The sequence below is a fragment of the Lepisma saccharinum genome, chromosome 16 (assembly GCF_977018435.1).
Source record: "Lepisma saccharinum chromosome 16, izLepSacc3.1, whole genome shotgun sequence".
Classification (NCBI taxonomy): domain Eukaryota; kingdom Metazoa; phylum Arthropoda; class Insecta; order Zygentoma; family Lepismatidae; genus Lepisma; species Lepisma saccharinum.
This window is the reverse complement of record NC_139244.1, coordinates 5,686,612-5,702,605: the sequence shown is the minus strand read 5'-3', so window position 1 is coordinate 5,702,605 and position 15,994 is coordinate 5,686,612. Positions and strand designations below refer to the sequence as shown.

General features: G+C 39.9%; 1 protein-coding gene across 1 annotated transcript in view; it reads right to left on the bottom strand.

Moving 5' to 3' along the window:
• LOC146000217 (ATP-binding cassette sub-family G member 1-like) overlaps positions 1 to 14,375 on the bottom strand; it is a 121,578-nt gene extending 107,203 nt beyond the window's left edge. The window contains exon 1 of the mRNA XM_083137615.1: positions 14,101 to 14,375. Coding sequence (XP_082993741.1) covers positions 14,101 to 14,263 — 163 coding nt within the window. The 5' untranslated portion in view covers positions 14,264 to 14,375. The remainder of the gene's footprint in view (positions 1 to 14,100) is intronic.
• Positions 14,376 to 15,994: the final 1,619 nt, after the last annotated feature.

Below are 15,994 nucleotides of genomic sequence, written 5' to 3'. Positions count from 1 at the left end.
CATTCAACCATCGTTTTCCAATCAGGAAATATTTAGTAACATCAGAGGAATGCAGTGTCAGACAGCACTTAAGCTCTTCCTGGTCATCAGCAGCATAAACATGTAAACGGACGAAATCCTGGAAGATTCTACAGTCCTGACTGTGCATTTGTTTAGTAAATTGAATTGCAATACATGTCTGGGAGGCAGGGAGATCGAGAGGAGTTCTAATTCAGTCTTTGAGGAGCAAGTTACGATAGAGAGGAGGACGATTCTAGGGAGACCGTGTTGTCGCTAGAACCAGACTCTATGTACAGTCACAATCATAACCTCTCACGGCAGATCTTCAGTTGCAGTACAGAGACAGGTATATCCTTTCATTAGCCATGCTGATCCAATCTGTAGGAGTTTAAAACTCAAGAGTTGTGTATTGCCATTCAAGTGTGTAAATTAGTAGTACCTTTTGCTCTTTACCATCAAGCTCACCATGAGCAGAGAGTGCTCTACCATGAAGGATGAATGATGAAGTGAGCTACATTCCCAAAAGATCCCTCATACCTAAGCCTGTCCTTGCACGTAAGGGTATGATACGACAGTTAAATGTAACCTCAACCTTCAATAAAGAAAATTTGATTTTGAAAATATGTATATTTCTTTTACAGTTTGTTGTCTAAACCTTTCGGACCAGTTTTTACATTGATTCAAATTTCATGAATGTATTTACATATTTATATATACCTAATATAAATATAGACGTGAATTGATACCTTAGAAAGGAAAGCTTTATTAAATAACAAAAAGTAGGGGCGCACAGCTGAAAGTTGCGGAGGGGCGCAGTCCCTCTTAGTTACGTTACTGAGGTTTAGGTCTGTCTTTTATAATTTGGGAAACCAATAACGATGCATTATAACTGTTCACAGCAGAGTCAATGTGTATGATGTGTGTGTAGAATTAATGTATCAATTTTTATGTTTGGAATTGAATCTATATATGTATACACTGCTACTGCCCTTGCACTGCGGCGAGGGTTATTTAGGGACCACAGGGGCAGGGGGGGTCTCTTCCCTATTAAGCAGCCGCCATCTAAAGGCGAAAACGTACGGGGTAGAAGCCAGTATATTACAACTTATTATACAAGATGTTTAATCCCGTTAAGGAAATAATTAATTACCACTATACACTATTTCCAGTGAAATATTTGTAGGGGTTTGAGGGGTAGGGGTTCAGCTACGTGTCTCCATTCAAATAGGATCTGTTTTGCTCCAATTTTCGGTCTGTAGCTGAAGTGGGTGGATTTGCGCATGCGCAGATAGTTTTGTTGCAAGCCGCTCCACGCCATACCAAATTCCACGAACCTTCGTTGCTTTGTCGCAACACTTCGCATGGTAACTCGAGTCAAATGTTTCGTCCGGTGTGCGGCCGCCCATAAGAGACTAATGTTAAACCTTCTCTGAGACGGTTTGCGACAAGAATGACTCGTTTCGGATCCGGTGTGCGGCTGGCCTTAGGGATTGTAGCCAAAGTATTACCAAGCAAATTGTCCACCATGTTTATTGTCCCTGTTTTGAGTGCTTCAGGTATTGAAACAAAACGCCAAAGAAGCTTATCACAAAGTCTGCACCGGCATACGTAAAAATACATGCCTTAAAAACACGTAAAATGCAAGAGAAAAACTAATGAAACTAGTCCTAGACAATTTACCGAGAAATACTTGTGCAAAGATATCGAAGATTGCCTACGGAGGCTTTCCTGCATGTTGCAACAGAATGCGGACGAATCTGATGAATCCTCTTTTATTTAATTTTGCATGCAAGTGAAGGAACCATACTATTTTAAACACCGACGGTACAGTGGGATCCATGAGTATTACCGTGCAATTTGTCCATCACCTTGTTCGTGCACTTTATTTGACCCAATAAGAGCTTCAAGAATTAAAAGAAAACTCAAAACAAGCTGTTGACAACTTCTGCACCATCGCTTAAAAACACATAGGATGCAAGAGAAAAATTAATGAAAATAGTCATGGACAATTCGCCGAGTAATACTAGTGTATCCCACTGTACGTGTCTGCATGCAGTTTATCTCCGTACAACAACGGCGTGACATTCCTTACTGTTGCCTGCAGAACTGATATAATGAATCAGAAAAAGTTTCGATGCACGAACTCGGCAGACTGCTACAAAATGAGGACGTCATGGTTTAACCTGCTAGGCGTTGATAAGTCATAACTTGACACTCAATCGCGTCAGACACTGTAGAACATCGTTTCTCCACTGCTCGGTCCTGAGGGAGCGTTCGATGGGTCGCAAAGTCAGGCTCGAAAATTTATTTACTGTGTCTTAGAAACCTGTCTAGCTGCCTTAGCTGAGACCATGGACGGAAGTGCGCATGCGCCAACTGGACGAGGTCATTGGCAAAATAGGGGTGATGGCACTTTGATCAGGAAGCGGGTTCCGTGAAAATGGTCTGCTGTGGAAACAACAATGAAGATTTAAACGTAGTAACATCGCCGGCAAAATACGTAGAGATGTTTACGTATTACGTAAGGGTACAGAATGAAAAAAATAGCTATCCATATACTATATAAGCAAAAAGAATATGTCAGGAAAGTCTTCATCACGTCACATTAGTAGATAAACTTGTTTGTAAAGCAGTAGCTTTATTTTAGATCATTCAATTAAATTGATCTTCTTAGTAAATATAATAATTAGCACAAATGTGCACAGCAGTAATCAGGATAGTATTCACTAATAAAAGTATTATAAATAATAATAAAGAAAATGTAGTAACTGAATGGTTTGTGGCATTGTGTATTGTATCGAGGGCGTTTTGTAGAATGTGCAACAGGGTCTGAAATGTCAGTTTTCTTTGTTCCACTTCGAAACGGTTTGTTACGAATTGTAACAGCAATCACAAACACAACACAGCAAGCAGTAATAAACATAACAAGCGAACCCATACAAGCAAAATGCCACAGGGTGGTTTCGTGAATGTTCTACCTGCTTCCCCTCTCGCGTTTGGAATCGTACTTCCCAACTAGTTTCGTTTCCCTTGGCCGGACGGTACATTTAAATTGCTGTCTTTTAAATTACATATTTACATTTCTAGAATGAAGTATGTGTAATTTCTTTAAGCAAGCTTAAACGAGGGCTTCTTAAAGTGCTCGATGTTAGTAAAAACATGATTATAAATTGGGTGCATACCCCGCAAGTAATTCTGCCAGCGCCCATGCTTGTGCGTCGCATGAAGTGTAATATCCTTCAAGGTGGGTCCCGGACTTAAAAAAGGTTCAGAACCACTGCCTGTTAGTTTCCCCGAAGACGTAGTGATAATGCCGTCGCCTTGTAATCAAGGGGTTCCAGGTTCGAGGCTCGGCGGTGGCACATAGTGGTTCGGATCCCACTTTAACCTGTAGGCCCAGTACCGGTTTACCTATCTGTACATAAAGTAGACTTAAAAACTTTTTAAGAAATCTGCCTGTTGCAACACTGTTGCTTACTTCTCCTTGATAGATTCACACGTATTTAACACCCGCCCCCCAGTGACGTCACGCAGCAACGAAGTAGTCCGCTTTTACTGCCAGAGTGATTCCAACTAGCGATTGGACAGGCAACTTCAACAAGAAGCTGAAAAGTTGGTCGCAAAAATGAATCTTTCCTGCTCGTTATAATCCTCCTGTTGTGTACAAAAGTCGGCGTTCCTCGGAACTAAATCCGCTTTAATATTTGAACGCCTCTCGTACTATCGATTCCCTAATATGTTCTGAATGTACGGAATTTCCGGTCAGATGTAGCGCGCGTGCTTTTTAAGTGGGACGACACGCAATTGAGAAAGTTGGCGAGACTTTTATGTAACAAAACTTTAGTTGCATTTCAAGCTTGTTTATTACCTAACTACCAGACTCACTCGGTTTCGTTCTGTTAAACGATTTTCACTTATACTCAGATAGGCTGATTGGGACTGCACCTACAGTTTTAAAGGGGATGAAACCCGGGATCCCTTGATTGTCAGGCCACATCGTTACCAGTACTCCACAGGAGAACTCCAGACGTAGTTCTGTGTATATGCAAGCAGTTCGGTTGACGGTGCACCGACGGTCTGGGACATTTTGCACCCTTCAATGAATGCGGGGAAGATCCTCTTGTCTAAAACCCTTACCTCAATTTCAAAAAGATAATAAAGGAGTACAAAAAGCCCCTCAAGAAAGATTAAAAAATGCAGATTGTAAATGGAGATGCATTGGACAAACATAACATATTAAAAAGGTAAGAATAGTTGAAAAACTACCTCAGAAACAGTGGAAGAGACCTACTCTTCTCAAAAACTCTAAAAACGTTGTTCTAAAGTTACGGAAAGCAACTGAAATCAGATAAATACAAAAGATGAAAGTGTTGTGTGTGTTTCGCATGCAAACTTATTCGGGAAGAAGAATCTAACACTTTGTGTTAAAATAGTTGTGGGGCAATATTACCGAAGATTGTCATTGGCTGACTTTATTTTGTGTTGATCATACTGTAATATTGATGAAATATTTGTAGGCTGTTCGCGAAAAAGAACTTATGCGATTATACAGCAGTTACTAATATTTATTATTTTAATAGCAAAGATTGCAGACATGGTATGCATGTAGGATCTTCACTGTTGAGAATCTTTACACATGCTCAATATAAAATTACGCTTGTAATACTTTCATTAATTGATTTAGTGTGCCACAGATGAAATCAACAGAAAATGAGGAATGACGTCACTCCTGTTGCTGCCACACGAGTTCACAATTGACAAACAGCTACATCATCAATCGTGGTTGTGTCGAGCGTCGGCAGGGCGGTCGACCCCCCTGGAAATGTCCATCTACTTTTTTTTTCAATTTATGGCAATTTATAAACGAGGCACTTTATTTCACCTTATTTTGCGTCATTGTTTAAAAATGGTCTTGAGATATCGAATTTGGCACGAAACTTTCATAACTTGCAACACTGAAACTCTGTTAATTTGTAACTTTCACGCGTTCCGAAGCTTCTCATACTACTGCGTTTGCTGCTGCTACTGCTACTAATGTTATAAGTAACTATTATGTAATCTTTATTGTAACAAGTACAGTGGGATCCATGAGTATGACCATGCAAAGTGTCCATCACCATGTTCGTGCACTTTATTTGACGCAATAAGAGCTTCAAGAATTAAAAGAAAACTCAAAACAAACTGATGACAACTTCTGCACCTCCATACATAAAAATCCATCGCTTTAAAACACATAGGATAAAAGAGAAAAATTAATGAAACTAGCCGTGGACAATTTGCACGGTAATACTCATGGATCCCACTGTACATTATTATATATATATATGAAACTTATTGAATACTAAAATAAAATAAACTAAAACTGCTACTGCTACTACTGCTGCTGCTGCTAGTAGTAATAATAATAATAATGATAATAATAATAATAATAATAATAATAATAATAATAATAATATCATTTAAAATACCGAAAATGCGATAATTTTAAAAATGAACCCCTCTTTGACAAACTTCTACATATGCCACTGGTTTGTATCACAATATTTCTGAGGGGGGGTGTCCTCGACATCTTCGCTTCGACCCCCCCCCCATAGGAAAATTTCTGGCGACGCCCATGTGTGGAGGTGAAGGTCACGCAAGAAATGCAACAAAAGCTGACAAAAAAGAATCGGGAGCGGCCTGCCATTAACCTAATTGCGACCTACAGTACATGAAGAGCAATGTGACCCAGATCAGCAGAGACATAAAGAGCGCGCCGGTGCTTCCATCTGTCGGCGACCTTGGCGCGGTTCGGAGCGGATTTGCTGGCGAGACACGTTCGCTTCACGTCGTCTCCTTCGCGCTCCAAAAGGCAAATCGCCGTAGCATGATTCTTCTACCCTGGGTGAATGTTTCCAAGGTTTTGCATGTTTGCAAAGAAAGACAACGCGGTGTCCAATTCCACGCAGAGCAAGCTTAGAAATCATGAACTTTCATGGTGTCACTGTGGCTAAATTGTCCAGAGGTTTCAGTATATAGCTATGCCCAGCGATTAGGGGGCAGTTGCCCCCGCACTATGCTAAATCTTATATACAAAGGAAAATTTGCCCCCCCCCCAGTTTTGCCACCTTCGCCCAATGTTTTGGAACCAAATCGCCGCCACTGGTACTGTACGCCTGATATACAGTTACTCACAATGTTGTTCGTAGAGATGAGGTGTGAGACGTAAACGAAAGCAAAAATTACAATAAGCCTTAGTACATTAGGTGTACTACTCCCTACATGTAATTATAACACATACTGTGATTTACTTACAACAGTCTGTTTGTAATAACCTCATTTATAAAAAAACATATATTTTAACACAAACATGCTACTTTGATGTCACATTTCTGTTCGTACACTTGCAATGAAAACAGTAAAGAAACAAAAATGTTACTAAATGAGACAGTTTAATAGACAGATGCATAACCATCTCCTTTGCATAGAAGCGACCACGGCCTTGCAGATGTCTGGGCTGATTCCCTCCCACTCTAAAGCGACGGCTCTCCTCAGATCTTGTTTTGACTTGCACTCATGTTTATGGACACGTTTCTTCAAAAATTTCCATAAATGATGAATCTGATTCAGATCTGAACTTTGAACTAGGGTTTTCAACTGCTTTGGTACGTACATTCAAAATCAACCAGTCCCTGTTGAGTTGAGCAGTATGTTTGCTGTCGTTATCTGTTGGAATGTTAACACACGTGGCAACCACATTTGCTGGGCATTTTTTTAACGTTATTCTTCAGGATATTATTACAGACATGTTTGGCCATGATTCCACTTGCATTTTCCGAACTCCTTTAGTTGACATACAGGCCCAGATTATAATGGAACCTCCACCATGTTTTACCATAGGCGTTGTATTGGCAACATTGTCCTCCACACTCCGGCCACACCATCTGATCCGTGCAGGTTTATCTTGGTTCAATCGAACAAGATCACGTTGTCCTAAAACTCCTGATCCTTACGTAAATGCTCTTTAGCAAATACGACTCTGTGGATACGTTTGACCTGTACGAACAACATTGTGAGTAACTATATGCATAACGTAATAAATAAATGTGTGTATTATTAATATTTAACACAATTAAGATCTTTCTCCCCACACCAGACTCCAATGATTTGATTTTGCACCCTGTTTAGAAGCGTCCAGTACTAGTTGGGTCGCCAAGGTTGCAGGGTTTGAATCCCGGCCTCGGCATGGGTGTTCGTTGTGACTGTCCCTTCATCATATCATCACTCATCCTCATCTTCCAGATTAGCCAAGAGTAGAAGAAGAGCGAAGTAAAATAAACCAAATTTAATCAACCATTGGTCGTTGTATGTTATCGTTGGTCGTTGCCGGCCATGAAGATAAAAAAAATCAGTGGCAACTCGTGGCTTTTTCGGAGTGTAGGAAGAAGTAATGGTAAACCGAGGAAGGTTTAAAAAATGGGTTCCATTACATTCACACGTCTTGCTTGTGCTACTCATTGCATTTAGAATGTCAGTTGCAGGCCCATGCTCAAGGTGTGGCAAGGGGCCCTTGCTCCTCACTTTGAACTACGAAATATTTAAATGTGAGCCTATAAAAATCGCCGAAAATAACATGGACGATATTTCAGATTTTGAAAGAATTTATATTTTCTTCCCCCTCCCTGTCGTGTGGATTGACGATAATAAAAAGTGTTGCTTGAACTTCGAAATTATGCTGAATGCTTCTAAACTGTGGTAGGATTTATTATTAACTATTTATTTTTTCGGATAATTGTAACTCTTCATATGCTTTTCTAGAGTTTTGAACTTGCGTTACTTATTTTTAACAGTTATGTAATAGTGTAAATCCCCCCAAATTGTTTGAAATGGTGCAACAAACGACATGGGTTCAATATCGAACATAAAAAGGTTTGAGAAAATTGTTTACCCCAACTTTCTACCGATTTCCTACCATAAAATCTCTTGACGAACTAAATCGGGCAGGATGAAGACAAGATAGAGGAAGGATTGTGACATGGTTGTATAAAAGCTTTCCGCTGGATCAGATACCCCCTTTCGTTTGAAACATGTCCCCTGATGAAGTAGAAATAAGATTTGGACATAATTTTATTTTTATTTCCTGAGAACATATTCCTTTGAATTCGATTTCCCCTCCCAGGGATTTGCATTTGCCGATTATGCTAGAAACGGTGCTAAGTGGCCAACAAAGATCAAATTGTGCTTGGTTTAGTAACATTTTGTTGGAGTTGGCATCGCTGATTGAGGAAAGTCTTGCTGGTTCCTCGATCCTCGCCGATCTTCGTAATTTTTCCCCACTCCCTTGCACTGCCCCTTCCCCCACTCATCTATCTGTAGGATGACCGCCGAGGTTCCTCAGCGAGCGGCAGAAAAGCCCGTGTCCACCCTCTTTGGACTGCTACTGGAGCGACGGAGAGCAGTCAACTCTTGACAGTAGCTAACCTAGGCCATTGTACGTACATTGCGCTCATAATTTTATAACACGCATTAAACTAAAAACTAGAGAACTGGAAATAAGTAAAAATGAACTGTAGGAAATTCCTCACTTCCTACTTGGAGGAATCGTCCCTGCAAAAAATGTCAAACTTCGATTATCGGTTTCGATTCACGATCCTGAGATATCGATTGTAGCTGCTGATAATCGAAACTGTCACATCCAGTTCCTTTCCATAACCGTATCCTGTTTCTTGTCGCATATTCTACCACTGTATATAATGTACCTAGGTATAATGATGCTAAATTATGAAGTATGCGGCAGCTCGCATTAGGTGTCTCACTTTGACTTACAACATTTCAGTTCACTTTACTCATGCTGCGAATTTATAGGCGCTGGGGCGCAGGGATTTACATCAGTGTTGCCAAAACAAGCTTCTTGAAAAGAGCCAAGTCACACCCAAAATGAAACTAAAAATCAGTTTCAGTGAAACAGATTTACTAATGTAAGAGTAATCGAAGAAAGCCATGCATAGGTGCCTACATCAAAGTCTCTGTTAGCAGTTCGGGAGTGGGCCTACAGTTTACAGGTATCTTAATTCCATTTCAATGTGAATATTCCGGAAAAAGATACTTAATTCCAAGAAGATGGCGGTGACCACTACGTTATCAGGAAGGCTGTACCCATTTTCAAAGACAAGTGAGCAAGTCACGAAACAATACTTTCTCTTATCGTAACTCAGACCGTCATTACATTCCCTTCGTAATATTGTGGCATGGACTTAAAACCCTTTTTATAGTAGAACTACACGTGCCCTGACCACGAATCGTACCCGAAACCTTCGAGGGGTAGAAGGAGCGAGGTCATTCAGTCGGTCATGCAACGCCAATCTCCGTAGCGGAGTGGTTATCACAGCGTTAAGACGTCGGAGGCTCCGGGTTTGAATCCCGGTCTGGTACTTTACCAATTTTATGATATCATCGCTCATTCTCATCGTCGCGATTAGCACCGAGTCGTCTATTTCGTTGGTTTGGAGTCAAGTAGTGTATTTGGTGTCTGCACAGTTTGCACTATGTTCTGGAGCGGTGTAATGCGTGGTGTATGATCACGTGGTCCGTGCTAACTAATCAAATGAACGTTTAAAGCAGCAGATAGGCATTTGTTGAATCTTCTTAACTTTAACACCGCTACTCGTGTCCTTGGTGCTGTAAAAATATACAGCAAACTACACGGGGCTATTAGTCAGCACCACTCGACTCGTTGAATTCTTAAATACAGACACCACATGCAGACACTTCGTGTACATGCAACGTCATCATTGGTATAGTTTAATCGCAACACGAGATCAGTATCAGAGTCGCACGGCAGGTATTTACTTTATTAAACTTTATCCAGGATTTCTACGTTCAAATTACATCAATTTCCCAGCTATTCAAAGTACACTTGTTGCTGTAATGCTGTCCTGTCGCAAACCATGACCTACCACTGATGACGTTGCCTGCACACAGAGTTTACACAAAGCTGCTCATAAGAAGGCATTAGCCAACCGTTAAACCACGGGTAAGATGGTCAAGGTCAAGAACCTTGTGTGACTCACGCAAGATTTTACGCAATCCATTGCTGGTGGTCTTATTTTCTTTATTGGCGGGAAATGCATGCAATTAGTGGGACTGGAAAGTGGTTTAAGATATACTCGTTATCCTTAGACAAAGCCGGGGAGTCAGGGGGCAACTTCCCCCTCAGTTACGTCGTGGAAAAGGGTCCTTTTCGTACCTGTTATTTTAGTTCAAAGGAACTCTGAAGATTTTTGCGTAGATTGATTGTTCCCACTCGTAACAAGAGTTTCTCTAGTACAATGTGGTTGTAAAAAAAAAAGCTTTTACTTTCAGAAACTTTAAAACTCATAAAGAAAGGTTCCTTATTTCTTCACAGCTTTAACCTACAACAGAACTTTGAAACCCAACTGTACTTTTTTTCACACGTTACTGTTGTTCCTGCAAATTCACAGATTACAAGTGCCTTCTAAAATGTTATTAAGTTGGTAGTCTGTGTTTTTACGCTAAGATGTTCAATTGTTCCTTCATTCAGCATGCAATGGATGAATAATCATCAGCAACATACGTTGATCTAGTGTTAGATTCTCTCTTTGGTAGAATGTTAAGGACACTACCTGATATCAAGTAACGCCTCTAACGGACACTAACGAAAGCACGCGAGGTATTACACGAAGATTTTGAAATGCAATTTTTGGCCATGACCTAGTAGCACTTGAAATGACCGTGAATAGGATTTGGTTGCAGAAAATCAAGAATTACCTTGTCAAGTGATTTATCATAAAAATGCTTATGCAAGACAAATTTTAACGCAACTTCCTTTGACATTGGTCATGGAACATTTTAACCTACGGACAATTGAATCGGACAATAAAATACTTGCACTTGCTATTAATGACTAATCCTTACAGGGCTCATAGTTGTGTATATTGTTTATTTGAGCATTTTTTCTTCATTTCTGCGAGCTCGAAATGCAGTCCTGTAAAATGTAGTCTTGCAGAATTTCACAGTTAGAATAGGTCCTGGATTTCTTAGCATCCCCCGTAGCGTAACCAATTAGAAGCAAGCTCTACGTCACAAGTGCAGATATAATGACGGACGTGCAATAGAATATCACTTCATATTTTTAGAATCCAGGTAAAAGAAATAGTTCTGTGAATAAAGATAAGTACAATTCCAATGTTTGCTTCTCAAATACATACTTGATTTCATATAGCTATAATGTGTGCTTCGAAGAATACAGTAATTTTATTCGATTCCAATGACATTACACAAGGCAGTATACTGGATGACGAACAAAAATTGCATGAAATTGACATATGAAAATTACAACTTTTCAGTGCTGATGTTATCTCAGCCATCTCTCCCGAAAACCAACTTAGTCAAGAGTAGTGCCTGCTCTAAATCTTCTTTAACACTGTCATTCAAAGCTGTATGTTCCCAATCTAATGTCTGCGGAAATAAATAACTCTCGGTTGCACAGGAAATGCTAAACAAGTATATTTTGATTATTTAATTTTAATACTTGGTGTATGTCCTTGTTCCTCCTATTAAAAAAATATGCCAAGATTTCTAAAACAATTTACGTGACGTTTTTGTTCGCTAAAAATGCTATGTTGCTTCCTCTGACGCCTTTTTATGCCACTTTTGGCTAATTTGCGAAGATGGGGAATGAGTGATGATATGATGAAATTGATGAATGGACACTTATAAACAGCCATGCCCATGCTGAGATTCGAACCCGGGACCCCTAGCGTCGTAGTGCGATGTGCTCACGTCAGTGTTCCATCACACGGATATTCTTAAGACTCCCCCTAGACCTTTGGCCGACTTCAGCGAAAATGTTCTCGAAATTTCCTTTCCTCTCGAAAAAAACTGCGCGATATTCCATCTAGAATTCCTTCTAGAGCACACCAATCTTCGTGTGATTTGCTTTCGCTGTTGTCTAGATCCTCGCAATCGTTTCGTGGCCACGCAACCCTATTTTTTTCGAAACTGCTTGACTGGCACAGACCAAAGGTGCAGTAGAACCTTAAAGATTCAAGGCGGGTGCATACTGGTCAGTCAATTAAAAGGCAGTGAATAATAAGTGGTTGACGAAATCACCATACTTTTGGAATTACGTGGGAAAAATATCGAAATGGAAACCTATTCCTTCACTACTGAGCACTCTACCGTAATAAAAAAAACATCGAAATGCATATTAATTAAAATTATGCACTCATTTTCCGAGTTGTACATTGTTGTCTTGTTCATGCCACCCGCTTGGCGGCGCTAGAAGTTTCCGTTAAGAAGCAAGTGACGTATCTTCTTATAGAATATAGCGTTTGCACCGAGTTGCCCCTGTGAAGGGATTCTACTAATATATTATAGAGCGGGATGCTTTAAAATGTTTAAAAATTGTGTCCTCAACTTCCTGTCAGTGCGGAGAAGCAATCGTTCAATCATTTATTTTTCAATGCCACTTAAGACAACAACATCGAGACATTTTATTTAAAAAATTATTACGCGTTCAGGTTCCATTTCCGATATCTAATCTCTGAGCCTCGTACCGCAATTACCTGGATACTTTATAGTTTCGCCGGATTACAATCTAATTTTAAACACTCATGGCTCACAATTATGTAGACGTCATATTATCATAAGACCAGTATGGACAAATGCACTCAGTAAGAAGTCAATGGTGTTTCGAAGAAAATGGACATTAGTAATCACCATGTTGGAACATATCATATATACATAATGGCTTGTGATAATAGTATGGAATAATGGTACCTGAAATCGGCATCTTTGGCTAGAAATCGCAAAAATACGCGGTGTGAGCCAGCCAAATGATGACGACGACAAATTGTTCATCGCTGTGTTCATTCAAGTTTTTTACATAGTGCAAAGTTCAGAAATTGAATTAAAATGTCAGCAAGGCAGTTGTCAACCTCTGCGCCAATGTCATCACAATTCCATTTCTTAAAATCACGTACGATGAAAGAGATAACAATGTTGATGTTTGAACACAATAATCCTTTGGGTCCAAGTTCATATTGTGTAATGCTTCTGCGGGCTAACGCGAGTAAGTTAGGTGCATGAGGTTTAGTTCTGTGGTTTAGTGCTCAGCATTATGACGAGGCTTACATTATACTATGCTCACAGTGTTCTTATTTACTTTACGTTTTCAGTAGGTAAGATTCTTGTGTTTGATTAAATATTTCAATTCGACAACGCTTTACACAGCTGCGTCTTGTGAGTTCGTTCACTAACACAACCCACTTTTGAAGACTTAATTTCTGAACGCTTATGTACAACTGATAAAAATCATTACACAATCACATACAACCGTTTATTATAATAAGTTTGGGATACTTATGACTTCATATTTATATCCTGACCTGTTTTTCAATGCCTAAGTTAGTTTAAACACGTCTACCCCCATTACGAAAACCCTGGACACCCCACTGATTGTTACTACACAGCTAATTCATCAAATCGAATTTAATATGCCTCTACCGGGTATCGAACCCGAAACCCGGATTTCAAGTGAGGCGCCCCTGGGTCATTTTAAAAATCTAGTCCTAGGCATAGGTGTAACGTGGCAGGTGCAAGAGGGGTCAGTCCCCCCCCCCCCAATCTTCAGCACGGACACTCCCGAATAGAGTTGACAGAAAGTAAAAGTTAAATACTTTTTTTTTAATGAAATAAAATTTGGTTTCAGCCCTAAAATTAAACAAGTATAATAATTTTATGTCATTTGTTCTGTAGTATGTTTATTTATTTGTGTCGAACTTACACGAAGGCATTCGTTCGGATCCCACTTTAAACTGTATGTCCAGATGTGATTACCCTATCTGTGCATAAAGTGGATTTAAAACAAAAATAATTCAATTTTAAATCCGGCTATGGATAACTATATATTGTTTATTTTAAAGGATTTTCTACTGCAAAAGTAAACAATGATTTGGAAAGTTTTAATAAAAGGCACACTTTGTAATTTTTAGCAATATTTTCAGTTTTGGGTCATATTTTGGTAATTTATAAGTGAAGCCCTACCTCGCTTGAAGGTAAAAAAGATTAATGATAATAATATCAAGAATAAGCACTTACAAATATAAGGCCTCCCGTTGATATTAAAGGTAGTGGTGTTGTAGCTGACATCGCAAAATTCCAAGTGCACCGACGTCCTCTTTGGCTGAAAAGCCAAAGCGCTGGCTAGAGACTTTTCGCGCACGGACTGGGTTTGGCTACAATCCATTCCGATCACATCCATTTCTTTCGACAAACGTTGAGCAGCTTCTGTTGTGTCACTTAACCTTTCAACATTCCACAACAAAATGCAGTTCCAGCGACCACGTTTCCTTCTCCTTGCGCGTTGAAAATTTCGTGCGCGCTGGTCACGTGGCTCTGTGGGAACCAGTCGCGTTGCGAGATTAGGATCGAGCCTTCTCCCTGGTCCGCGTGCAGGGTTGCCGGGGCATGTAAATTAACGTCGGGAAATTATTATTTTTAGAAGTATTGATGAGCGTTCGCATGGTATGTTTCTGTTTTGTAGCAATAAACACGCTTCTAAAAATAGAAAACTTGAATTTTGTGATCAACATCGAAATACTTACTGAACCACAGTGGCGAACCTAAGGCGGCTTTGTTTGGGGTTTATGCCTCACTTTTACACTCTTTTGGTTTTGATTTGATTTGGTGTTTTAAGTCCACTTTATGCACAGTAAGGCTAATCGGGACTGGACCTACAGTTCAAAGTGGGATCCGAACCACTTGTGCCTCTATCGGGTCGAACTCGGAACCTCTGTACTACCAGGCTACGATAACCCTCTTTTTGTGAATTGCAACGATGCATGGGCATCACCAGAAAGTTGCCCATTCTGTGCGAAAAACTGGTTTCAGTCAACAGTCGGAACGCCAACCACAAATGAATAGACACTAGTACTACTACATAATAAGGTAAAGTTCCCTGCATATAGCACTGTACCATGAAGGCACATTTAGGGGATGTGGGGAGTAGGGCCCTACACATTCTCGATCTCGGCATTAAATGCCTGTTAAGATGATAAAGTTTTTTGTTGTTGTTTTTGCATACAAAGTAAATATATAAACTCAATATATCGTCTTTTTTAGTTTCGTTCACAGATCCAGTACGGTTGTGTAAACATTGCATAATGCTCCTCTTTATTTTAATCCGGTTTTCAAGCAAAGGAAAACACTATCGGATGCTGGGAAATTATACAAGAGAAAATATTATAAAGTCCTAGACGAACAAACTGCAGAAGCAAGAGAGGCTTCACAGCACAACTGGCATCAACATGAAATAATTCTCCCCCTACAACACATTTCTCAGGTATGCATGTCGCTTTGGGCACTGAGAATTATGAAACGAATGATGAAACATGCCATAAACCTGACATCTGAAATGCCTACTGGCTGGCCATCGACAGGAGACATCTATTTTTACAAGAATTAATGTATCAAAGAATGGACTTTTCTATAGTGTATTAAATAAATAAATAAAATATATGTCCAATGTCGCGGAAGGTCTCTGCTGTCCTTTCCTCATCACAACTCCCAACTTTTATGGAAATTATTTTACTGTTACCTCAGGAGACATTTGGAGCAAGTTGCCACCTGAAATTCATGTCTCTTCCTCAATTGTTTAGCAGATCGCGCTACAACGCCAGGGGTGCCGGGTTCGAATCCTCGCCTCGTCCCCATCTTCGCAAATTAGCCAATGGCACAAGAAGCGAAATAAAATAAAGCCAATCATTCAATCTTCCTCGATTGTGACGTTCAAAAAACTGTTAAAGTTGCATCTAGTAAATAATGAAAATTAAACATTTGGCTTCTCAAACTAAGTAGCAGGTGCAGAGAGTGATATAAGAAAGTAAGCACAAAAGAAAATGATTATATGTAATATTTAAGTGTCCTCCTCCGCGACCGTACGGTCTAAGGCGCTGTGCTTTGGGCTCCGACTGCGGAACGGCATGTGTTCGAG